Below are 26,273 nucleotides of genomic sequence, written 5' to 3' on the forward strand. Positions count from 1 at the left end.
CCAGCCTCTGCAATACACATTTGTTCCCTCAGGCTGTTTGGGATGCTTTCCAGTAGCTGCTCCCCGAAGGAGCAGGGTAAGCTGGTACAGGCCATTCACGGCAGTGTAGCTTCCCCTTGCAACTTTGCAGATACCTGGTTTGATCTACATGTATCTCTGTGATTAATTTTCCATTTCAGAGTGTTAAGTCCTTCCCTACTCTATAATACCTGTGTTCTCAGTAAATCTTCTCTGAGTATCTCTGATGTAACTCTCTAGTCAGCCCTGTTGGCTCTCCCTACCTCTGTAGTTTTTTTAAAAAATAAACTTATTTCACTAATGTAGTAGTTTCAGGTTATTAAAAACACATACTTGAAAAAGGAAGACTTTGCCTGTTAAAACAGAAGGAACCAGGTTTCTGAATGTCTGGAATTGTCATGGTTAGGACCCCTGCTGGTAGACAGTTTCTTAGTGTGACCCTGTGTGATAATTTCAGCCACCACTGCCAAGGCAGCTGTCAAATGACACTGACCTCCTGGACACGTGTTCTTGGAGTGAGGGCTTCCCTTACTTAGGTCCTGTGAGGGAGCCATGTGAGTGTGTGCGTTTGTGTGGAGTTGATGTTCCTGGTGAGGGCAGTGGCTCGCAGATGTTCATGAGATGTGATGAATCATAGTGTGCAGCAGAGACATGGGATGAGCATGTCTTGCTTAGAGGCATTTGTTGTTATTAATATGCTTTTGTACAGGACAAATTTGAAAGTGAGCAAAAAGCTGTTGTGGGTGGACAGGAGGTATGGAGCCTTGAGTGTGAGCCGGTCCGGCAACTTTCCCAGGAGCAGGATCCATTGCAGCTGCAGGCGGAGAGCCAGACTCAGCAGGTATGTAGATGGGCCTTTCATCACACACAGTTTTTTGGAGAGAAGGGGAGAGTGTATAAAAGTTATTTAATTATTTTTAAGTGTACATTTGGATGTCGTTAAGTATATTCACAGTGTTATGTGTCCATCACTACCATGCATCTGCATAACTTTTTGTCTTGTAAGCTCAAACTCCCTGTTCTCTTCCCTCAGCACCTAACATTCTACTTTACACCTCTAATATTTTGACTAGGAGGCTCAGATAAATAGAAACGTGCATTATATGTAAATCCCCAAAGAGCTTCTCATTATGTAAAAATACTAGAACATAACATAACTAATGGAGAATATAGGGCTAGAGATATACCACTCAAGACCTGTGTAGTTTTATAACTCTAGTACCAATAAAAACAGTAAAGACTTGTAATCCAAAAGGTCTGGGAGGCTGAAGCAGGACAATTACAAGTTTGAACCCAGTTTGAGGAATTTAGTGACTAATAAGACCTTGTTTCAAAAAGTGTTTGGGATGAAGCTCAGTGTGAAGACCCTGGGTTCAGCCCCCAGTACAACAAAACAAAACAAATCCCTTGTGCATGATTTTCACATATTGCTTGACTTTATTTTTTAATATTCTTTTGTTTTGTTTTGATTTTTCCATGCTTGCACTTAGCTGCATCCCAGCCTTTTTTATTTTGAGATACGATCTCATTAAGTTGCCCTGGTAGAACTTGATCTTCCTGCCTCAGCCTTCCTCAGTGCTAGGAATACGGAGGTACCACCACACCCAGCTTCTAGTATTCTTTTTAATACTTTTGCTCTATATTTTTCATTATGATTCTTTGTCTTGGTCTGACTCGGTCAGTAATTTTATAGAATCTATATTTTTTTTGTTTCCTGTCCACTGACACTGTGTATGCAGTTGGTTTCTGTTTCTGATGGAGGATTGGCTCTTTTACCTCTGGCCCAAGGCGTCTTTTTGTACCAGCATTTGTTTGGACTCTGCACTCAGCTCTCTGTCCTCTGTGTTGTCTGTACTTCATGTGGCTGCTGTCCCTTTCTTGGGCAGGGATTCAGTGCCTGTTCGGTGCTGTCCCAGCATGGGCTCCTCTACCTGGAGACCTCTTGATTTTGGTTCTTCCTGCTCTGTTCTGAGCTGTAATTGCTAGCCCTGCAGAGCAGGAGTTGAGGCACTGTCTGAGTTGTGCCTATAGCAGGTGTTTGTTTGGGCTGTCTGCCTGACTGCCGTGTGAACACATGTGGCAAAGTCTTGTGTGGCCTTCTCCCCATGTGGAAGACACCTTCATTTATTCTGGTGAACTTGTTGGGTCCTGGGCAGTCCCGGTGCTTGGCAGCTGGCCCTGGGTAGAGAATCCTGAGGTGAAGAGCTCCATCCAGCTGAGGTGTTTCCCTTGCTACTTTTCTTAAGCTATGCCAGAAGATTGCTGGGCTCTGTGACCACTGCTTTGGGCAGCTGTAGGAAGCCCGTGGTAACCAGTAATATCCAAGGAAGCTGGGGCCACCTATCACCTACCTGTGCCACCAAAACACCAAAGTTTTATTTTTAGAGACAAATATGTAAGAAGGATCTCTTCCTGGCTGGCAACTAATATTTATTGTGAATGACTGGGAACAGAAATTGTGCTCTGAATTACTAGTTAGGAGATAAACCTTGTGAGCCTGCCCCTTCATACCCTGGTCGAAGGTTTGTCTGTCTTTGTTTAATATTTATAACTGACTAATAATGGGAGAAACCATGTTAGTAATTTTTATCTTTAATCACTCCTTTGTTTACCTTTTTCCATATTTTTATTAAATGTGATCTTTTGAAAGTTATGCTGAAATTTCTTGGCAGCCACTTAGTTTTAAGTAAATTGCTGTAACTGAGGTTTAACACTATTTTTTAACAGCTGAAAGACCAAGTCTTATCCTTAAGGCAGGAGGTAGAAGAGTGCCGTGCTGAGCTTGAGAGGCTGCAGCAGAGGCGTGAGAGGGAAAATCAAGAGGGTGCTACCCTCATCTCCATGCTCAGGGCAGATGTGGATCTGTCTCAGGGTGAAAGGTCAGTATGTCCTTGTCATTGTGCTGTCTGACTTGCCACCCACTGGCAGTGGTGTGGCCTCCTTCCCGCTCACTGTATTCACTAGAATTATCTGCAGCTTCCTAGCTGTTGGGCAAGACCAAAGCAAGCTATTCTTGTCGCTTAAACAACAAGATTTAAAACAGCGAGGAAAGTAACTTAGGAATGTAAAAAATACCTGCCTTCATGCCCCTTGGCTTTGCCAGATCTTCTTGTTTTCTGAACTAGAAAAAAAAACACTGTTAATCTCCTTTTGAACCCCTGTGGTACCTCCACAAGCCCCTCTCTCTTCCAGAAGCAGTTCCTGATCTGCACCTGTCGGGCTGTGCCTTTTGGCCTTTGGGTGGGAATCTGTGTCCTCTTCGTGCATTCTTGGGACCGTGGTAGTATGCAAACCAGTCAGCAGCATCTCCTGAAACATGTGGGAATTCCTTAAAGCCACAGGCTGACTCTGGTGACTGTGGTTTCCTGTCTTAGGAGAGCACTTCATGATGCCCTAAGGAGATTGCTAGGCTTGTTTGGAGAGACACTCAAGGCGGCTATTGCCCTGAAGAGCCGAATCGGTGAGCGTGTGGGGCTCCTCCTGGACCATGCGGACACCACAGCTGTAGACCAGGCCCCATCCACAGGTGTGTGCCAGGGTGGGTTCCCCTTGGGGCTGGGGCAGCCTGCCTTCTTTGTTCCCCGCCAGTGCCCACGTTTGAGACAACAAGGGTTGGACCTTCACGGACTTCCACATTGCCTATGGGTGTGTGTTACCTGTGTGTATGCTGGCTCTAAGGGTGCTTGGGTTGGCCTGGCACATGAGTGCCATGTGCCAATGTCTTATTTTTGCATCTCCAGCACTAGAAGAGGTATGGTCAGATGATGCAGCTCTGCTGGAGTTGGACAGAATTTTACCTGAAGGTGCAGAGATGTCTTCAGTGGAGGACATCAGCAGTCATGTATGTGAGAGCTTTTTCATGAGCCCTGAGAGTACACTAGAATGTGAGCAGCCGATCAAGAGAGTCTACCAGAGCCTTAGCGTGGCTGTGGATGGCCTCCTAGAGATGGCGCTGGACTCTTCCCGACAGGTGAGCTGGAGAGAAATGAGTAGGATGGACAGGTGGCTTCAAGACATGGCTTGATAGCCAGTGATGTCACATGGTATCTGGCCACAGTCAAACTCCACAGCCTGTGGAGGATGTCTTCGTTTCTAGGTGGATTTGACTTCCTAGTCTGGCCTTGGTGCCAGCCTGAAACAGTATTATTATTTATTATTTTTTTTTAAGCAAGGCAAAATAGAGGAAGTTTTGTTTATGTTTTTTTTTTCCCCATTCCTTTACCCTCCCTTCAGCCCCTCCTCCTCTCCACACTTAAATAGCTTTGTTTTCATGTTTTCCTTCTTTTCTCTTTTTTTTGTTATTTTCCCTTTTTCCTTTTCCCTTCCCTCACTGGTATTCCCCTCTCCATTTGAACATTTTCTTTCTATTTCACACCTGTTATATATTTTGATGCTTATTTACACCTTGGTGCTTACCTGTGAGCTTTGTTATGGCCACTATGTTCTTATACACTCATCTTCTTCTCTAGGAATCTTCTGAACTGAAATTTTTGAGGATACTGGCTTGTTATCAATGACAAATAGAATCTCAGTTTAAGAAAAATGGAATCTCAGTGTACTTGAGCAAAATACAAATTCACTTCTTTTACTTTATTTCATGCAGTATTGTATTTCTGCATTGAATATTTTCACATTTAGAGATTATCCATAAGAAAGAGACTTATTTTTGTTAAGCTTCTTAGACATTTTAGACAATTAGGAAAGATATGAAGTAGGACCATGAGGGAAGCAGTAGAAGAGATTTCCCCAAAGTTAGCCCAGCATTTTTATTGGAAGCCTTGCCATAGAGGGAGTTTTCCCTCCTTGTGTTGAGATCAGGAGTTCTCTTCCTGGCCTCCTGTCCATTTCCTTTCTCCTTATCTGTTCTGCACCCTCTTACCCTTGCAGGAATGGATGTGAGCATCTGATGAATTGTCAGATGCTGTCAACAGGTCATGAGCCTGTGATGCAGTGCCCCGAAGTGGGGATGTAGAGCAAGCGCCCTGAGTTATGTGGGCCCACGTTCTCTTCCTGTAGAACCTGCCCTTCAGAGGATCTGGCATTGGGGAAGGAACACAGGGAGGTACAGAGAGAGGTGAGGCCTCTCTGTGGAGGGAAGGAGGCAGAGCCTTGGGAAATATAGGAGCTCTCTGAAGCCTGTATGGGAGGCAGTGAGCACAGCCTGTTCAGATGGGCCTCCTGGCAGGGCCTTGAGTACTCATAGGTGAGTGGCCTTTGGTTACAAGAAGGGGCGGGTTTGGGATGGAGGCTAGAGAAGGAGTCTACAGGCATATGGAGTGACAGCTACAATCAGGAGAGTCTCTAGGACATTTTTAAGGAAGAACCAAGAGAGGCCAGCAGACATTTTAGGCCCCAGAAAAGGTCTCCTTTGCATTGGCTAATGGGGAGGCCAAGGCCTTGGCTGCTGAGGTGTCTGAGGGGTCAGCTGAGGTAGGCGTTTTGAGTTTAGAGGTTGAGTGGGCCCTCAGCCTGGAGATGGCCTAGAAACCCCTGACTTATTGAGCTGGGGAGTGCCAGGAGATGTGAGGCAGTGCCCAGGGCTGAGGCTGTTTGAGGGAACTGAAGGCTATCATTTGAGGATTACCAGCCTTGCACAGCATGTGGCAGCTGGGCTCTGGGGGACAGAATTCTGCCAGCATAAACAGAGGCTCTGGTGGTTTTTGGTGTGCAGTTATGACACTCAAACGTGTTTTGACAGCTAGAGGAAGCACGCCAGCTTCATTCTCGTTTTGAAAAAGAATTTAGTCATAAAAATGAGGAGACAGCACAAGTTGTCCAGAAACACCAGGAGCTGCTGGAATGCTTACGGGCAGAGGGCACTGCAAAAGCCACGCTGGCCCTGGAACTGCACACAGCGGAGGGTGAGTGGGGATGGTGGGTCAGCAAAATGTGGGCACGGTCTCACAGAAATGGCCACAGTCTTAGAAGCAACAGGAGGGAGGAAGTTTAAAAGCAAGATGTGTGAACAAAACAAATCTGTCTGGCACCAGTGATATTTTCCAGCGAAGTGTTTGGAGGCATGGCTTAGGTTGTTCAAGGTCTTGGGCACATCAGGCACTTGGTACTGGGCTACCCTGCTCTTTTGTTCAAAGGCATGGGCTGTCTGGCACATGATCTTACCCACATGCACATCCACAGGGAATTGGCCCAGCACAAGATGAGTAGCTAACTGTGTGCTGCTCTTTCCAGAGGTCTGATCTTCTCCTGGGGCACTTCACCTACAGGGGTTCAAACCCAGTGATGGTACTCCTTTCAGACCCTGAAAGGAGTGACCTTTCAGAGGCTCCCAGTACTCACATGCAGGTCTGGACAGGCTCTGAACTTGTGTGCCCTTCCAAGGTCCAGGCAACCTCACTACAGCTGATTTCTCTTAGGCCTCCTTGAAGGACTCAAGGTGGAGAAGGCGGGTCTGCAGGATGCATTGGCCCGGAAGGAGGCATCAGAGCAGCAGTTGGTCCTGGAGTTGGAGAGTCTGGGAAGGCAGCTGCAGCAGGCAGCTGAGGAGCAGGCTGTGTTGAGAGAGGAGCACTCCCTGCTGCGGAGCCAGAAGGAGGCTCAGGCTGTGGAGGCGGAAGCAAGAGTAGCCGGTACGTGAAAGGGGAGCTTGCTACTGAAGAGCCTGTTCCTGTCCTAGTCTCTGTGAAGTGCTGGCTTTGCAGGGTGGTTGGGAGGGTCCAGAGGAGGCAGCTCTGCTGGCTGGTGCTACACAAGTGTCCTGATCCTCTGAGTGGGAAGACAGCTTTGGGGTAGCAGGTTAAAGTACTAGACTCTTGACACTGAGCTCCACTAATAAATCCTATGCTAAAAAGCACTGTTTAATGGGACCTTTAATTAGGAAAAACAGCTTTAGCACAAGTAGTTAATACATTTTTAGACTCTAGATATGTTAGTCTTAAACATTTAAAACGAAGCCAGTAAAAAATGTAAGCTTGAAAAGTTGCCATTTTAAGGTTACTGCAAGTCAGAATGAATTTGAGGGTCCACCTAGGACATGGATTACTCAACTCGTAGGCCCTTTCGTCTCTTGCTTTTTCCTGTTTCCTGTCTTCTCACACATTCTACCACCCATGTGCCTGCAGGGGTGTGTGTATGTGTGTGTGTGTGTGTGTGTGTGTGTGTGTGTACTTCCAGAAGGGCCTTGCTGCTCTCCATCACCTTTTAGGAGGTGGTAGCTCAAAAAGCAGTTCCTTATGAAATGTTGATTTCCTGTGAGAATGTGACTATGTGCATCAACCTAACCCATTCAGAAAAATCCTTTTTTTTTTTTTATTTTAAAGAGAAAAAATTCAAAACACACCAATTAGAGGGTAACAATGGTTAATACATTGCATAGTTATCTTTAAATTAGTTACTCAGAGTACAAGATACCTGCATTTAATTTGTCCAAAGTATTTTCAGTGACCTGAGAGAAATTAGTAGTATAACTATCTTAACTGTGATTTGGAGGCTCAAGGATACTACGGGTTGGTTTGTCAGTCCTTGTAGGTCTGTGTGAGTGTTTGGTAAGGGTGTGCTCTCCTTTGTCCTGCCTCCTTCCTACATTATGCGATTAATGGAATGTGTACTCAATCGCAAAACTGAGCATCTAGGGTTCTGTGCCTTCAGGGAGGCTGGGGAGTGGCCTTTCCTGCTTGCCATCACCCTTCTAGAAATACATGGCTGACCATACGGCTCTTCTCTTTCATGCCCTGGGACAATTAGCACTGCTTTAGTCTGCACTGCAGATGTTTCCTATATCCCTTTTGTTGTGTGCCTGTTGCAGTTTTAAGTGGGCTCCCACACTCAGCTCATTCAGCCCAAGGTCTGTTATTTTTCATTAAATCTCTTCTGTCTTCTTGGACTGATCCTCAAAGGATGACCCTTCTTTCTTCTAGACCTAATCCCTTTCCCATTTCCAGAGTTATTGGCATAGCCAGCAGGAAGTTGGACCACACTCCTTTTCTGGTTGCTTAACATGAATGTTGGAGTAAAGAGGCCTGGGGGCTGCAGAACTGTCGGATAGCCTCCTGAGGCCCAACCTGGGCAGTTCCCATACTTACACTATGCTGTGCCTCTACAAGGTCTGGCATGGCCCCTCTGAACATCTGGGACTGTGGCTGCCCTGCATGTCTTCATTTCTGGTCCACTGGGCAGCACTGTGGCAGGGTAGGCCTGCAGACCCCAGCTAAGGCTGAAATTGAGGGGAGGCTGCTGCAGGATTGTCTTTTGAGTATTCTTGATTGGCTTCTTTGTGCACTTTCTCTGCCCATCTTCACCCCACTCCCTGGCTATAATTCTACCCACATCTGTAGTGCTTCCCTAGCCTCAGGCTTTCAGGAGTGCTTCTGGCTCTCCTGGGTTCTGTGAATGACTGCCTTCCCAAGAGCCTTGAGCAGCCTGGCATTCGGTGATTCAGCTCTGCCTCACCGCCTCGTGTGTGATCCTCTCTGGTTGTGCATTGTGTTTTGTAATCTTTGTGGTGTTCCATCTGTCTTGTTTTTGTTTTCTTCATTTCCTCTAAAAGTCATTGCAGAGGCCTGGGTGTTAGGCCCTGTGACCACAAAAAAGCAGTTTTGGATGTGCAGGCCCTAAGTATGACCTGGAATGCTGCTGGCCCTCCATTTGTTTCTGCCATCCCTGGTTCAGGCTTATTGTGTCCACCTCTGTGATGTTCTGTTTTCCTTTGTAGGCACTTGTGTCACTGCAGCACATAGGGACTCAGGTTTGTAAGCACAAGTGTGATTTCTGTGTACTGTACTGTGTGCTTGCCTCAGATTTTGCATATTATTTACTAAAGAGGAAAAGTACTTAGGAGCTTTTGTGGCAAACTATTGAAATTATACTATAATCTTCAAGAATCATTCATAAAAATTGACTGAGTTGTTCCACTTTAGTGCTGTAGCAAAGTATAAGAGTCTAATGGTTGCTGCAGTTACTAAGCCACAGTTGTGGTTGTGTTGGGTTCCTTCTGCCAGGACCTCCTGAAAGGCCTCCAGGAGTGAGGCTGGGACTGCTGGAGTTCTTTGTCTCCTTGGAGCCCCCCGTAGTAGCTCCTCAGCCTGGCTGCACCCATACAGCCTCTGTGGACCATGACTACATCCTGAGGAAGGCTGTAGGCAAGGCCTTCCCTCCTTTGCAACACCTGTCCTGGAAGATAGTGTTGTGGGGCCAAGTAGGAGCCTATGCCTGTCTCCATAAACAGGCAGTGCAACCGACTTTTCCCTCTTAAAAGTTTGTGAATGACATTGTTACAGTGTTTAAGGCTAATTTTCTATTAACTGCTGACTTAATAGCATGAAGTTTTTTGAGAATGTTACATTAATGGTAATGATTGTTGTAAGACTGACAGATTTTTACAAACCAAAATAATTGTAAAATGAAACTACTTAAAATTTAGTGTTTCAGTTTGTAGGCTCGGGATTCAGGATACATTAACAGCAAGCCCTTTTTCAGGATGCTTTCTGATTTGTAGTTTCTGCTTAAATCAGCGCTTTATCACCCAGTGTCTCAATCACCTAGTGTTTTGGTCTATGTTGTGTTACTGCAACAGAATTCTTGAGACTGAGTAATTTATAAATAACAGAAGTTTATCTCATAGTTCTTGAGGCTGGGGAGTCCACAGGAAAGGAAGGACCAAGAAAGTGAGACACTAAACATGCCTAGGAGGTGAAGTCCTGGAGGCCTGATCCCTCCCAAGGCCTCTCCTGGAGCTGTCAGGTTGGCGCTTCCATCCAGCTGAAGTGGTTTTAGCTGGTTTGTTTTGAGGGTCTCTTGCTATGTAGCCCATGCTGGCCTTGAACTAGGCGACAGGCTGTGAAATTCACTTTCATGACAGCTCTGGCCTCTGTTACAGCCCCAAGGGAGGAAAGCTTTGGAAAAGGAATGAGGCCTGTGGATGGAGCCCTGTTCACACCTACTCCCACGAACACTGAGGTCCCCTTGATGACTGCTGCTATTCTGTGAACCTCCACCTTCTTGGTGTACACATTTTATGAGCTCTGCTGTGGCAGTCTGTGATCCAAGGCAGGCTCCTCCATGTCTGTTTCTTGGTCCCTCAGCACTGCAGAAGGAAGTGGAGACTCTGACCACGGAGCACTCAGAATCCAGGAGGCAGGCAGAGAAGGACTGCGCAGCTCTGCTCTCACAGATGCGAGTCTTAGAGTCTGAATTGGAGGAGCAGCTCCTACAGCACCAGGGCTGTGCCCAGCAGATCGAGGAGGCCACCATTCTGAAGCAGCAGCTGGCAGCCCTGGACAAGCATCTGCGCAGCCAGCGGCAGTTCATGGACGTAAGGAGTTTACATGATAGATTTTATCCTGGAGTCATCATTACAGCATGGACAGACTCCAGTGTGTGGTTGAGATGAGCATCTTGTGCTCTCACATTGTCATGCTGCCCCATCTCTGGTCCTTCCTGTCTTTTGTAGTAATGATTCTAAAGGATGGTTCTCTCATCTTCTTTGCCTGCTTCTCTCCTATGGTCCTGAGAGAAGTTCTCACAGTCCCAGGAGGTGTCTTGTGATTTGCCTGCCCTGTCAGGATCCCTGGGTCATTTTGTTGGAACCTAATCTGCTCTTATTATGGCATCCTATCTGCCAGTTTCTAAACGGTGTCATTAATTCAGAGGCCTCCTTGTCATGTAAAGGCTTTTCCTCTACTTAACTCCATTTTACAAAAATGACTGTGATCAGGGGGACCCAGAGAATGCCCTTGCTGGGTGTGTGGACATGTGTGCAGTGGGAACCTGGTCCTCAACTGTGCAGGTCACTCACAGGCTCCTCTCTGAGGCCTTGCTAACATGTAGCCTATCCTCACAGGAGCAGGCTGCTGAGCGAGAGCATGAGCGTGAAGAATTCCAGCAAGAAATACAGAAGCTGGAGGGGCAGCTCCGCCAAGCAGCCAAGCTGCGGCCTCCAAGCCCCCATGACAGCCAGGTAGGTGACCCACTGTGTGCCAGGCTTATGGGGTAGCCACGTTTCCACAGTGTTTTTAAGGTCTATCTTACTTTCCATGTTTGCCTTCCATATGCGAGGAAACAGCAGTGCCTACAGCTGGATGAGGAGGTACGATGGACAGCATTGAGCCCACTTTTGCTTCACCCTTCTCCACAGCTGGTGCACACTGTGGGGACCCACATTGTTCTCTCATCCTGCAAGGGCAGCTTGGGACTTTGTGCACAACCCAGCTTCTTGCTTGTGTTTCTTGCTTTTGCTTGAGTCTACAGCTGTCTACATCTGCTTGTCTGAGGTAGCTCTAGTTGATTTGCTTATTCTTTTTTAAAAAGTAAACTGATTTGAGGACATTGGATTCCCACATAGTCATAAGATGCAGAGATTTTTTGTACTCGGTGGTCACATCTGTAGAGCTTAAACCTAGGACTATCACCTGGTATTGATAGCAAAGCAGTTACACCCCAGCATCAGGCCAGGAGGATGCTCCTGCTGCTCCTTTACACCACTGCCCTTCTAGTCTCTGGCAGCTATTGACCTGGCCTCTGTGTCTATAATTTTGTAATTTCTGCAATACTGTATACATGGCATCTTGCATGTTACTGTTTGGGACTGCCTTTTTCTCTGGGTGATTCTTTCAATTGCTGCAGTCTCTGTAGTTCCCTTTATTTATATTGCTGAGTAATAACCCATCATTCTTTTTGGTCAAAATAAGTTTTACTTTACTAACATTTTATATTACTGTGTTTATTTCGGTGGATAGAAAATGACCTGCTTAAAATAACCGTATTGTATTCTTTTGATTTCATTGTGTGACCAACGTATAGAAAAACATTGTTTGTTTCCTTTCGTGTCAGTTGCATTGTGTGTGTGTGTGTGTGTGTGTGTGTATGTTTAATTTGGAAGGTGGGCTTTTTAACAATCTCTTGTATTTGTTTCTCTCTTTTTTTGTATGTGTGTTTAGGTTGAATTGTTACAAGAAAAATTGAGAGAAAAATCAGATGAATGTAATGAATTGGCTGTAAAGAAAGAATTGGCAGATAGACAAGTATTAATCCAGGAAGAAGAAATTAAACATCTTGAAGCGATAAATGCCCACACCAGAGGACAAGTGGCCTTGCTCCAGGAAGAACTGGAAAAACAGAAAAACATTGTGAAAGAATTACAAGTAAGGAGCCTGTGTGTCTGGATTTGAGTGCAGTGGGCAGGCCTAGGACTGAGGGGTGAGTCCTGGGTGGGGACAGAACATAGGAAGACTAGGGAGTGGGGTGTGGGATATCCATTACCTCCACCTGTGTCTACCCCCCTGCCTCAGAAACCTGGTCATATGAGGAGATGGAGTAGAGAGTGAGGGAGGGAAAGGGGATATACATTCACTGAGCTTATCAGGTGCTGTTTCCTTTTATCAAACTGAACATCATAAACAACTTTGTTCATTAATTTCTTCCACACCTGTTATACTGTGAGCATTTCTTCTGTATTAAGTGTTCTTTGAAAGCTTTTTCATGGCTGTTAATGTTCAGATATGGAAGTACTATGAGCCATGCTTTTTTATTTGCCAACTTCTTTACAATAGTTATAAATAAGGAATAGTCTTGGGAATATTCTTGTACCTTATTGAATAATTACTGAGGATTTCTCAAAATGGAATCATAGGTAAGTGTCTTGGCTGTCTTCACCAGGCAGGGCTCTGCGAGCTTGGAGCCTGTGTTGTCTGCTGAGTACATGTGAGTCCAAGTGCGTGCAGGTGCACCCACTGCTTCAGGAGAACTGAGAGTGGTTTAGACTTCAATATACAGGAACCTGAGCTCACCAGTTCCTTAACTGTTTGCTTAAAATGAGTTTCTGTCTTTTTCTTAAATAGGTTAAAGAGGCATTAACAGAACCACAGACGAGTGACTTGCTGCATGTGCCCACATCGCATTCCGGGCCCAATGGAAGTAGATGTCCAGTGCTTCTGCTGGGCAGCCCTCCTGAGGCCCAGCCAGAGATCATACAGATGGCACGCCTGCAGGATGGGAATGAGGTATGTGTAGGGGACTGTCCTGCTGGAGGACATAGTTTGAAGAATAGGCAATCAAAAGCTGGTGACAGACTTTTGGCTAGTGTATATGCTTTGTAACCGTATCATTTTTGTGGTGGTGTTTGTTTTGTTTTGTTTTTTGAGATAGGATCTATCTATGTGTAGCTCATGCTGTCCTTACATGTTCTGTTTAGTTCTGTTTTTGAGATGAGTGTAGTATGGGTTTGAAGGGAGGAATCAACAGAGACCACCAGTCTTGTGCAAAGGCAACATGGTGTGGAATTTATTGTGCCTGGGGGTAGGCAGACAGCAAAAAGGCTATCTTCCGGAAACAAAGAGAATTGTGTCCCTTTTATAGGGATGGAAAGAAGGCAGGAGACATTAGACAGGAGACATTAATTTTAATAAACATCTATGGTCAAAGTTCTCTGTCAGTCTTATACCTTAGTGGGCAAAGTCCTTGAAGTGTCCAGGTGTAAATTTTAGGATGTCTCCAGACATCACAGGACCTGCAAAATTCCTTATACTATGTTATCTTTTTTATGACATCCTGTGCCTCCAAAGACAGCCTTGGTGCTGAACTGAGTTCCCTGCAGGGATAGTGCCTCTGCTGGCAAGCAGGTTGGGAGTTGAGAAAGTGAGGTTGAGATCTAATTTGACCCTTCCAATGAGGTCTTGCTACATTGCCCAGGTTGGTCTCCAGTTCCTGAGCTGCAGTGATCCTCCTGCCTCAGTTTCCAGCTTCCCAAATAGATGGGACTGTAGATGCATACTACTATATTTGGCTTGACCTTTGTGTTTTCTTTTCTTTTCTTTCTTACCTCCCTTCCTTTCCTCTCCTCCTCTTCAGTTTCCCTATCCCTTTTTTTCATACTTGTTGGTATTATCTGTCTTAGCTCATTTTGTGGCGGATAATGTTTATGTTAGTTGGGGTTATTAGGATCTATACATGACATATCTTTATTCTTCCTATTTTCTGTTCCCTACCTCTTTACCCTTTGCCTTTGTTGCCTTGCACCACTTCCCTATTTCAAGAGATCTGTCTCCTTGTTTGTCCTTTATAATTCACTTTGTTTGTACTATGCCTCACTCAAATGAGAGATACCATATCGTATTTAAGCTTGTGTGTCTGCTTTGTTTCAGTCAACATTATATGTTCCAGGTACATCCATTTTCCTATAAATGTCTCAAATGTGTCATGTTTTATAGCCAAGTAATAGTCCATTATATATAGATACCACATTTTCTTTATCCAGTAATCTGTTGATGGGTATACAGGCTGCTTCCAGGATTTAGCTGTTACAAATTTGCTGCTGTAAACATTGGTCTGCATACAGTGCTGTAGTATGATGACTTTAGTTCTTTGGGAAATATACCTAGCAGGGAGATAGCTGGCTTAGTGTGGATTTCTAATTTCAGTTCTTTGAGAAATCTGTATAATGGTTGTACTAGTTTGCATTCCCATCAATAATACGTAAGATTTGGTATATTGCACTGACATCATTTGGTTTGAGAAATTGATTTCTTCCTTGATTTCTTTTATAAGCCATTGCTTAATGTTTCATTTCCATGCCTTTGCATAATTATTTTGTCATTGACATCTAAATTCATTGTACTATGGTCTGATAATATGCATGGTATAATTTCAGTTCTTTTACATTCAGTTAAGGCTGATTTATTGGCTAATATACGGCCTGTTGTGCAGAAAGTTGCATGTACTGCTGAAAAGAATGTGCATTCTGTTGTGTGAAACATTCTGTAGTCCATTAAGTCCATTTGTTCAAGGGTTTTGCTCAACTGTCGTATTTCTGTGATTTTTTTGGTCTATTTATCACTGTATTTGTGATAGTGATATTGGGGTCACCCGTTATAATTGTGTTTATGTCTGTCTGATCTTTTATGTCCAGTAGAACTTGCTGTATGAAGTTAGGTACACTGTTTGCTGTTAATAATTGTTACCTTTTTCCTATTGAATTGTTCCCTAAAGCAATATGTAGTGACTTTCTTTGCCTCTTTTGATTAGTTTTTGTTTGAAATTGACTTCGTCTGAATATAAGATAGTTATACTTTTTGGAAGGGGATTCCTATTGTATATATTGTTTTCCATCCTTTGGTTTTTAATCTGTGAGTTTCTTTTTTGGTTAAATGTGTTACTTATGCATAGCATAGTATTGGATTTTATTTCTTGATCCATTCTTCCTATTTGTCTTTTGATTGGGGAGTTCAGACCATTTACATCGAGAGTTATTGCTGGTAGGTATTTACTTATTCCTATCATTGTTTTATTATCCTACCTTGCTTTTCTATCTTTCTATTTAACTGTGTATCCTGCCTGGTGTATTCATTGTATTAGACTTTTTTTATAGGTAGGGATTGACCTCAAGACCGTGCGCTTGCAAGGCAGGTGCTTATGCTGCTGAGCTAAATCCCCCACCCCTATATTAGACTTTTTGTCAGTGTTAGCTTTATTATTTTTTTCTAGAATAGCCTTGTGGATTTTTTTTTTAATGTCGAGAATTTTTGGTATGCTGGTTTGGTGGTCATGAATTTCTTTAGATGGTATTTATCATGAAAGTATTTAATATGTCTATCAATTTTGGGAGATAGTTTTGCAGGATATATTAGCCTAAGTTGGAATTTGCGGGGGGGGGGGGGTTCAAAGAGCTTCACTTGAAGCTCTCCTGGCTTTTAAGGATTGTGTTTCAAAGTCTGCTGTAATTCTAATGGGTTTTCCTTTATAGATGATTTTTTGCCTTTCTCTAACCATTTTTGAGATTCTGTTATCATCTTGGAGGACTTCGTATTTTGACTATGATGTGTAATGGAGAGGTTCTTTCTGGCCATTTGGCGTTTTGTATGTCTCACTTAGCTGCATGTAAATTATTTTACCTTACTTGAAAAGTTTTCAGCTATTATTTTAGTAAATAGGGTTTTTTTTTTAAAATGCCATTTGTGCCATCCTTTGATTTTTCACTAATTTCAGTAAATTTTTGATTAGTCTTCTTGGTATCATCTAGAAGCTGGTGGATCCATTTTCATGTTCTCTTGTTTTTCTTTTCTTTTTTTTAATTTTTATTTTGAAAAGAATAAAACCAAACGAGAAAAAAATGGGGTCATCTAAAACTAAAGAATGGACATAGTACGTGATTTAAAGCCACAATTCAAGGTGATCTTCAATATAATTGCCCATATCAGGTACAATAAAATGGAATATAGCTGTATGGAACAAAATCAATAAAAACAAAACATTGGCGCCATTAAAGGACTTCAAAAGAGGGTCAAACCAGAACGGGTATCATAGTGAATCTTATTGTCTTCAGAGTAGTTGCCTATGCTCTCAGACTTGATACGATCAAACATAACATTCAAATAAAATCAGTTAAGACAAGACAGCTATCAAACAAAACAGATTCAAATAAAATCAGCCAAAATAAGGCAGTGAAGGCAATACAGGGTTTCAGATTAAGTTAATAGGAAATTAAAAGTGGTTACGAGGGACTGGGAATTTAGCTCAGCGGCATAAGCACCTGCCTTGCAAGCAGGTGGTTGTGAGTTCGATCCCCGGTACCGATAAAAATGAAAAAGACAAAAAAAAAGTGGTTACCGTAGTATATCCTACTATCTTTGGAATAGCTGTCCATGCCCTCAAATCTAGTACAAGTAGACAAACTAGAACAGAATATAACAGTGATGAAAGCAATATGAGTTTCAAATCATGATGCAAGATTAACAATGTCCTCTGCCTTACCTATTTACACAATTCCTTCCCTTTCACTTTCCCAGCGTACATTGCACATTTTGTATCCTAGTAACTCTTTTAGTTCTTAGATTAGGGAGACAACCCACTATTTACCTAAGTGGTTCTGAACCTTTTTACCCATGAGCTTGGTCTAAGTTGTATCCATTTACCTACAAGAGCCTCAAGGTTTTTCTTTTATACAATGGAGTAGTTCTCCATTGTATAAAAGTGTTATGTCTTTCCAATCAATCTGCAGCTGATAGGCAAGCTACCCCCACATTTTTCTGGTTCCTAGTCACATAGAGCATTATTTTCTCACCTTTGATTTTTAGTCCATAAACCCTTTTTCAGGTTAAATATATTTCTTATATAGAGCATCTTGAGGGACCCTATCTCCTGATCCTCTCTGCCTGTGTTTCTTTGTATTAGTGTATCAAGGCCATGGGTGTTAGCAATTATGGCCAAGCTTCTCTGCCTCATCTCTGTCATGCCATTTTTCTGCCATTGGTTGTCTACTTTTCCCCTTCACTCCACTGTCTGCCCTGTCGCCCTCTGTCACTGTTCTTGAAACCATGGTCTTTTTTTCCACTCTCTCTAGAATGTCCTTCAGTATTTTTTGTAGGGTTGGATTGGTGGTCATGAACTCCCCCAGTTCCTCTTTGTCATGGAAGCATCTTGTTTCTCCATTAATTTTGAGAGATAGTTTTTAGGATACATCATTCTGGGTTGGAGGTTATTTTCTTTTAGGGCTTAGAATACTTTGCTCCAAGCTCTTCTTGATTTGATGGTTTGTGTTGAGAAGTCCGTTGTGATTCTGATAGGCTTTCCTTTATAGGTGATCTGTTTCTTTTTTCTGACAGCTTTTAATATTCTGTTCTTGTGTTGAATTTCTGGGATCTTGATTATTACATGTCTGGGTGTAGATCTATTTTGGTTATAGTTGGCTGGAGTTCTGTATGCTTCACTTATCTGAATATCATTCCTTTTCCTATGCTTGGGAAGTTTTCTTTAATTATTTCTGTAAATAGCCTTTGTATTTCATTTGTGTTTACCCCTGCTGCTTCACTCACATTTTTTATTCTTAAGTTATACTTCCTCTTGTCATCTTGTAGCCTTTGTATTGTTACTTCCTGGTTCCTTGTTATTTTTAAGAGAACTTTCCTTTTACAATCGCTAGCTGCAAATCTGTCTTCAAGGTTTGATAAGTCTATCTTTTGTTTCTTTCAAGCATTTTTGCCAGCTTTCAATGGAGTTTTTAATTTCCTGGTAATCTCTTTGAATCTGTTTCATGTATTCTAGACTTCTAAAATATTCTTCATTGAAAGTTTCTCTCCTTTTTCTATGCTCTTTCATTGTTCCATCTGTGTCTTCTTGAGAGGTACTTAGCATTTCTTTTATTATTTTTCTTGTATTTTCCTTTACTAGTTCCTTTGTACTAGTACTAGTACAAAGTACTAGTTCTTTATTTTTTATTTTTTAAATTTTTTTTTTGTCTTTTTCCTTTTTATTGGTACCGGGGATCGACTCACAACTGCCTGCTTTCAAGGCAGGCAGTTATGCCGCTGAGCTAAACCCCCAGCCCCAAAGTACTAGTTCTTTTGTACTAGTATTTCTGTTTTGAGTTCTTTTATAATGTCTAAAAGATAATTCTTCATGTCAAATGCTGCTTTTTCAGGAACCGCAAGTGTATAATCCCCAATTTCTTCTGTGTTTACCTCTCCTGGGCCAGTACTGTTTGGGTTGGAGGCTGGAGACTTCTTTTTATTTCCTTCTTTTGTCATGTTTTCAGTTTCTTCCAGACAAGTGGGTAATGGGGGCCCCTGGCTCTTCCTCTATTGGCTGTGATTACTCTTAAGCATGCTGGCTAGGGATTGCTGCCCTCCCCAGCCTGCTGATGACCTTTGAAGTACAAGCAGGGGTGGGGCAGGCTGGCCCCTCCCTTCTGAGCTGGTCAACCACTAGGAGTCTTTTTTTTTTTTTTTTTTTGTCTTTTTCATTTTTATCGGTACCGGGGATCGAACTCACGACCATCTGCTAGCAAGGCAGGTGCTTATGCCGCTGAGCTAAATCCCCAGCCCCCACTAGGAGTCTTTACCATGTTAGTGTGTGCCATGCAAACAGGTCCAGTTAGAGATAGGTTCCGGGAGACTTTGTCCTTGGCTATTGGATGGCCCACAGGGGCAGGACTCAACCCAAGCAATTCTCACCAACCTGCTCTGTGTTAGGCATGACTGACAGAAGCCCCTGCAATTCTAGTTTTGGGCTTGTCCTGCCCAACTCCAAAATGTTGCCCTAGCCAATTGCCCACTCCCACGGGAAGACTAAGTGAGCCGGTGCAGATCTCCAAGCTGGTACTGTTCTCCGTTCTGCCACTCCCCTCGGTGACTGCATTCTTCTGCCAAGGCCATTGGCCTCGCCAACCCCCAAGTTCACCTCGACCGCATGTGGTGGTGTTTTGTACACAATGGGACTGGCTCTGGTGAGAGTGTGTCTGGCTATAGTCTTCCATCCACGTTTTTCTTTTTTCCCCTTTAGTATCTTCCTGGGTCGAGAGGATTTGTCTCCTTTTGTCTAGTATTCTCCAGGATGTTTTATTCCAACATCTGAGTTGTTTCTCTCAGAGGGGCTCTTTACTTTGCTGCTTATTGATCCACCATTTTCCTAGCTTCTATTGTTGTTTTTCAAATGTCTTTCACTAACAGCTGCATCTTCTAATTCTGAGATGCAGTCCTTCTGCTACCCATCCTTTTTATAGAATCTTTAATCTCCTGAATTTCTATTTAGAGCCCTCTTATGACCCTTACTGTTTACTATGTTGGTCTTGCATGTTTTGCATCATTTTGTTTAGCTCTTCTATCTTCTTATTAGTATTTTCTTTAGACTCACCAGTGATTTTATTTTGATATTGGCTCAGTATTTAGTTAGGTATACATCCTGTGATCTTACCAATTGCCTTAACTGTTCTGTGATCTCCCCTGATATCATTTCAGATAGTTTTGGTGGGAGACTTTTGGTTTCTTCTTCTATGCTGCCTTGAGGGAAGTTTGGAGGCATTTTGTTGGCTTGTCTTTCCGTGCTTCTGTCTTTATTCATTTGTTTTGGGATGAGGCTTGGGAGTTTATTGTAATGGAAGATTTTATTTCCAGTGTGTGTACTTCTCAGTGGTATCCTCTGGGCATGGCTAACTACTGGCCTTTATGTCTGTCCCAGTACTCTACCCCAACATTTATTTGAGATGGGAGGTTGCAGGGTGTTTGGCCTAGTACCTAGTTCTGCTGGAATGGGCCACAATATTGTGAATGTCCCCAAGGCTTTGAGATATTAAATTCTCAAGAAAACCGATTAATAGCACAGCTATGGCACCTTGGTTATTGTAATATGCAATACTGCACTGACGATAGCATTAAATTCAAACTGAATATTGACAGATGGAAGGGCCAATAAAGTACCACCCTTGTCCATAAAAAGAGATTGTGATTATAGTATGGACAGTAAGACAAACCAAATATTGACCTACAATAAATACCTACTAAGCAGAACTGTACTTCTAATAGTCATACAGTGTTCGATAGCAGTAGCATAAATTTGACTATTTAGAGATTCATAAAGCTTAGTAGTTATACTAATAAAGATGGCTGGGGATCTAGAGAATGAAAAATGTGGGATTTGGAAATTCAGTGGGATGTGAGGGAGACAGAAAAGTAAGATAGGGGATCTTACTAAGGAGTAAAAGGAAATTAATAGTGGTAAAAGAACAGTTGCTGGACAGAATAAATAAGAACAGGAACAAAAAAGTTACACAGCAAAAATGGGAGATGAAGAAAGAAGAAAAAAAGTTAGAAGGGAAAAAGAATAAAGACAAAGAAACTAAAAAGAAAAATGGAGAGAAACCCCCGAAACAAACAAATAAAAACAAACACAAAGAAAAGATAAATATAATGCAAAATAGGAAAACTGATTAAGTCAAAGAAAAAATTCCTGTGTGGAATGAGTAGTTTCTTTCCATGATCTGCAGTCTTGGGATTCTGCTAGTCATGATTTTCTCTGCCTAACTTTAGGGCTGGTGGATCTTAAAATTTCTTCCTTGCACTAGCGGCCGCTCTGTGCATTCCCCCCAGATTGTAGTCACCATTCAAGCCAAGGCAGATTCTCACTGTTGCTGGTAGATGGGGAACTCCATCAGACCTCTGTTCTTTGCTGGATATAGGACTCTAGTAGGAATTCCAGGAGGCTTTTGAACTTAGTGTAGCTATTTGCTTCCTTCTTTCCCCAGGTGCTGCTATGTGTCCACTATTGGGCCAGTTGTTTAGTCTTTGCTCTGCTGTTCTTTGTTGTGCTTCCCTGGGTCTGGGAACTACTCCTTTGTAGGTCTACTATCTTAGGTGGGGACAGGTGTTGCTCTGGGTCTGCTCCCTCCTATAGGGGCTACTCTCACTTTGGGGGATGATGGTTTAGGTCTGCTCTTTAACAGGAGGCAGGGCCCTCTTCCAGCACGTCTGCTTTCTCATGGGTAGGAGGCTGCCTCATTCTAGGTTGGCTCTCCTGTGTGTGGAGGGGATTCTCCGTTTCTTTTTATGCCAAGAGTTAAGTGATTGTCACCTGTCAGTTTTCGTGAAGATGAATCTGAAGAATATAGATCCCCATCAGTGTGGTGCTCCAGCCTCAATCTGACTATGCTCTGTCACCCCTGTCCTGCTCTGGCCCTCAGAGTCCCTTTGCCCATGTTGAATTTCTAGATGGCACACAGAGCTGTGTCTGCCAAGGCAGCAGTGTTTGTAGACCAAGTGCCATTTGGAGTGGAGTGAGGGGATCCTCACTGCCCTGCCCTGGAAGATAGGTGGCACTTGTGTCTGGTCCTGTTATACTGTCTTGCATTGGAAGGGACCATAATGACAGAACAAGGAGTGGCCCCACCATGTCCAGGGAGATCCCTCTGAGTATGTTCTCAGTTGTGGCATCCACCCTTTATCTCAGCCTCCCAAAATGAACTTGTCTTTATTTTGGTGCTTCCACCAGCTTTAATCTATCTTTTTTCTGCCCTAGTTGCACTGTGTTCTGATTGTAGATTTTGGTGTTTCACATTTTACAGCCAACTTTGTGCAATGACTCCAGTATTCTAGGGTTTTGTTTTGCAGTGGGACCAAACCCAGGGCCTCACACGTTAGACAAGCGCTCTTCCTCTGAGCTGTGTCCCCAACCCAACTTCAGTATTTTAAGTGAAATAGCTATGTTAGGCTTATCCCTTCCATATTGTGCTTTTTTTCTTGTAGTGTAGTTAGAGCCTTTGGAGAATGAGCAGATGTTGCACATAGTGACAAATGTGTTTATAGAGACCTTCACTGGCACATGCAGTGCAGTGACACAGGTCTGCAGCACACAGTGACCAGTGTGTGAAACAGAGTGAGATGAGTTTCCTTTTGCTAAATTCATAGCATTGCATTCATATTTGAGAAATATGATGTCGTATATAGTGGATATCATCCAAACCAAAATGAAAAATCCGTCAGACTTCTTAGGGTTTTTTGTATTTTGGGCCAGGTTTGTATTTTAAGTGGTTGCCTAGCATGTGTGAGGCCCTGGATTTGGTCCCCAACACTGCAAAAACATAACCTTTATGTGAAGTCATCACCCAAAGGTGGCTCTAAAATGTAAAACACCAAGGAACTGTATTTAAAACCGGGTGTTGTTTTATTAAACTTCCAACTTTTTGGAAGCATAACATCAGATTATAACAATTTATATGAATATTGTTAGAACACACATTGGTTAGAATTTTTCTGTTTTCTGCTTACAACCAATGATATCATCTTAAGAGAAAATTGAATTTGGAGCCAGCCATTCAGACTTCAACCTGTTTTTCTCACTTCCTTTTGTGGATTTACAAAGATATTAATTATTTGAATTATAATTTTCCCATCTATGAAGTGAAGATAATAAAATAAAGGGTAAAAAAAATAAAATGGTGTATTTCTTTCCTTAAAATTGTTGAGAGTTAGGTTGAACAACTTGAGTGAGACAATTATTGATGCCAGCCACTGTCCAGGGCGCACAGCCCCTGTGCTGTGGCAGACAAACAGTAGCCATGTTTGCACAGTCAAACAGAATGCAGTGTCCTTGTTGCATTCAGCTCTTTGCTGATGTCCATCTTCTGACTAGCTTTCTTATGTTTATCCTCTTGCTGGGATGACAGCTAAAATCTAAATGCATCTTCAGAAAAATCATATAAATAGAAGTCATTTGAATATTAACCAAGCAACATTTAAATGGTGGTGAAAGCATTATTTTGTAGCCATTTCTGACTGAGAAGGAGCCAAGTCAGAGCCTCATGCGCTTGAGAGTTGAAGTGAGTTGGAAAGGTGGTGAAGCAGCTCTAATGTCTCAGAGAAAAGGCCTGACGCCACTGGCACAGAGTACGTGCTATTGTTAGTTTGCACCTACTGATGTTTGTTCTTTAGTCTGTCAGATCTTTCTACTTCTGTGGGATGAATTCAGGGTGAACTATGTATCTAAAAGGGAGGTACTAAAGTTTGTTCATTTACAGTTGGCCTGTGCAATGTGCTCTTTAGGTTGAATACCACAGAAGTTCTGAGGTTGAAGAGCTGAAATCCATTATTGAAAATTTGCAAGAGAATCAAGAACGATTACAAAAGGACAAAGCAGAAGAAATTGAACAGCTCCATGAGATCATTGAGAAGCTGCAGGGTGAACTGGTGCTCTTGGGGCCCGTGGTACATGAACTCAGTGACCATCAAGCTGACAGTCTGCACAGTGAGCTGCTGTGCTTCCAGGCTGACGGCCCTTGTGGACAGACACTGCAGGGACAGGCACTGCAGGGAGAGCTAGAAGCTGCACTCTCAGCCAAAGAGACCCTGGTGCAGCTGCTGGCTGACCAGTCACAAGGTCACAGCAAGGCTCTGGAGGCCCTGCAGCAGCGCCTGCAAGCTGCAGAAGAGGCTGCTGCACGACAACTGGCTGAGCTTGGACACAGTGTGGCCCTCAGGGAGGCTGAGGTTGAGGACATGACTGCCCGGATCCAGGAGTTTGAAGCTATCCTCAAGGCAAAGGAAGCTATAATTATGCAGAGAGATTTAGAAATTGATGCTATGAACAAGCAGAAAGAGGCCCACTTTGTTGAGCTAGAGGCCATCCTCTTAGCCTTGGCACGCTTCCGGCATACCCTAGAACAGCAGCCCCCAGAGCCTCCTGAGCTGCAGCGGCTGCGAGCACAATGTATCCACCTTGCTCGCCAGCTGCAAGTGCTGAACCAGTGGTTCCTGAGGTGCCAGGTGGAGCTGGACAAGCAACAGGCCCGTGGGGTACTTAAGACCCACCCACACCCTCATGTGGACACAGAGAGTGGTGACCTATTGGAGCAAGGAGGTGGCAGCAGGTGGCTGGCCTCCACCCCTCATGGGTGGGGCCTACAGGTAGGCTTAGTTCTCTGTGGGCTGCAGGAGGCTTGAGGCATAGCTGGGGCTTCCCTGGGAATGTGGATGCTGGATTGCTTTCACTCTTCTTACTTGAGTGACTGCTTCTATGCTGGGCAGTGTTGACTGCAGTCAACAATTGAGGCTCCTAGCAGGAAAAAGAGGAGGACCTGGAGCTTGCCCTGCCTGGGCCTGGCTGGGATCTGCCAGCAAGTCATGCTGGGTCCTGTTCTGTACAGCTTGATTGACTGATTGATTGTCTTTTTTTGAGACAGGGTTTCACTATTCACTATGCATTTCAGGCTGGTATCAAACTCACAGTGATCCTCCTGCCTCAGCCTTCCAAATGCTAGAATCACAGGCATGTGCCACCATGCCCAGCTCTTCAGTTTTAAACTTATCATTTTAAGTCATGTAAACTTTTAAAAACAGCTCTTCCTTCAATGCTGTAGGGACTATACTGTAACATGGAGGTCACTTGGTATTAATTGCCCTCTCTGGTTCTAATCAAATAGTTTATTCATTTCGAAACAGAAGACCCTATATAAATTATTGTTTTTAAATGTCTCAGTTTGGTTTTGAATAGAACTTGTGAGATTAGCTGCTCACTGCCCCCACCTGCTGATTTCAGGTGCCTCACTTACTCTGTTCCATGGGTTCTCAGTGCCAGGTGTGTGAGAAGCTGTCCTGGCTGAGGCCTTGCTGCTGTGTGGCCTGCAATGAGGTGTGGCAAGACTGCCTTCCCTAATGGCTGGGGGACAGGCCTGATAGCATCTGAGTTTCTCATTTACCGAACTCTACCTTCCTAAGCATCCTTCCCATTTTTTTTGTCAAGGATGATCTGCAGCCTGCCAAAGTCCTGGGTACACTAAAGGATGCTGACCTCCATAAACCAGAAAATGTGGTATCAGTGCTTACATTTTGCCAGAGGCAGCTGGAGGCAGAACTGCTCTTGGTGAAAAATGAAATACGTTTGAGCATGGAAGATGATACCAGAGCTCCTAGGAGAATGAAGGTACACAAGTGGGGGGGGGGTGCAGGTGCATGGAAATGAGCAGGTACTTGGAGGATATTAGTATGTGGGCATGCCCATCTTTAGGGTGATGAGGGACATAGCATATCCTTCACATCTGGGCTGAGCTCAGACCATTGGCCTGCATGGGATCGTCCATAGGCTGCATGTGGTAGTATATTGTCTGAGTCCATTTGCCCTTCTGTAGTGATGCTCCTGGTCCATTCTGAAGTCTCCTGTACACTTTAAGACTCTGACACACACATTTGACATGGACTAAGCAGCTAGGCATTCTGTGGTAAAGACCAGGTTGTCCCCTAGCTTCACCCTGGCTTCAGGGTTTGTCAGTGACTATGTATTATTTTGAAAGACTTCAGATTTAGTTTCTTTTGGACTTTGTATTTTCAGTTCAAGAAAGGTTCAGTTCTTCCCTGGCGGAGGAGGGTGCACTTGTGCAACTTCAGATTGTGCAGAGTAAGTGTGTAGTGTGGTGCTCTTTGAACCCATGTATGCCCAGGCCCTTCCTAGAAATACTGACACTGGTTGGAGTTGTTCTGCCTGAAGCATACCCTGCATGTTTTGGGTGACCCTGTCCTGCTGTTGTCAGTGCAGCTTCCTGCAGGTTGGTTTGCTGCCTGCTATCTTGTCTGCACTGCTGCCTAGGAAACAGACCAAAACCTCATAAGTCTTTTGTGTTCTGATACACAAAAGACTTCTGACCTAAGGTGTTTGATCAGTTGTTTTCCCAAAGGAAGTGTCAAACCTTGTATGGTGCTGCAGTCTTTTGTGGCCTCGGTGTGAATATTATTACTGGGAGAGAGGGTTGGAGGCCCTGACCTCCCAAATCCCTCCTGTCTGTGCCTTGTGCACTACATTCATACTAAGAGCCTGAACAATTCTGACTTCCTAAGTACCCTGACAGTGTGCTATCAGAGCATGATGTAAGCCTGATGAGGCTTCTCAGAGAAGATATATGGATCTAGTTTCCAGTGTCTTCAGGTGTTTCAGGAAACATATTTTGTGTAGAAAGAAACCTTTCCCCCAGCTTTGTGCAGCAGACTCCTCAGTGCCCTCATGACAGACACTGTGATTTTAGGAGCTCACTCAGCCTTCATGGGGCGCAAGCC

At 43.7% G+C, this 26,273-nt stretch overlaps 1 protein-coding gene across 10 annotated transcripts in view; it reads left to right on the forward strand.

The window, feature by feature from the left end:
- Positions 1-26,273, forward strand: part of Pcnt (pericentrin) — a 114,331-nt gene that overhangs the window by 43,806 nt on the left and 44,252 nt on the right. For 6 of the 10 annotated variants that reach the window (XM_023562101.2, XM_063224691.1, XM_063224694.1 and 3 more), the window contains 14 exons: positions 728-859; positions 2,746-2,897; positions 3,393-3,544; positions 3,759-3,988; positions 5,717-5,879; positions 6,393-6,605; positions 8,687-8,719; positions 10,056-10,285; positions 10,814-10,930; positions 11,036-11,059; positions 11,910-12,113; positions 12,810-12,971; positions 23,274-24,134; positions 24,970-25,149. In XM_023562101.2, the coding sequence (XP_023417869.1) occupies positions 728-859; positions 2,746-2,897; positions 3,393-3,544; positions 3,759-3,988; positions 5,717-5,879; positions 6,393-6,605; positions 8,687-8,719; positions 10,056-10,285; positions 10,814-10,930; positions 11,036-11,059; positions 11,910-12,113; positions 12,810-12,971; positions 23,274-24,134; positions 24,970-25,149 (2,853 nt within the window). The remainder of the gene's footprint in view (positions 1-727; positions 860-2,745; positions 2,898-3,392; positions 3,545-3,758; positions 3,989-5,716; positions 5,880-6,392; positions 6,606-8,686; positions 8,720-10,055; positions 10,286-10,813; positions 10,931-11,035; positions 11,060-11,909; positions 12,114-12,809; positions 12,972-23,273; positions 24,135-24,969; positions 25,150-26,273) is intronic. The other 4 variants (XM_063224687.1, XM_063224688.1, XM_063224689.1 and 1 more) reach the window with 4 other exon arrangements.

The sequence above is a fragment of the Cavia porcellus genome, unplaced genomic scaffold, assembly GCF_034190915.1.
Source record: "Cavia porcellus strain 051 isolate PalLab524CR breed Dunkin Hartley unplaced genomic scaffold, mCavPor4.1 scaffold_15, whole genome shotgun sequence".
NCBI classification, from domain to species: Eukaryota; Metazoa; Chordata; class Mammalia; order Rodentia; family Caviidae; genus Cavia; species Cavia porcellus.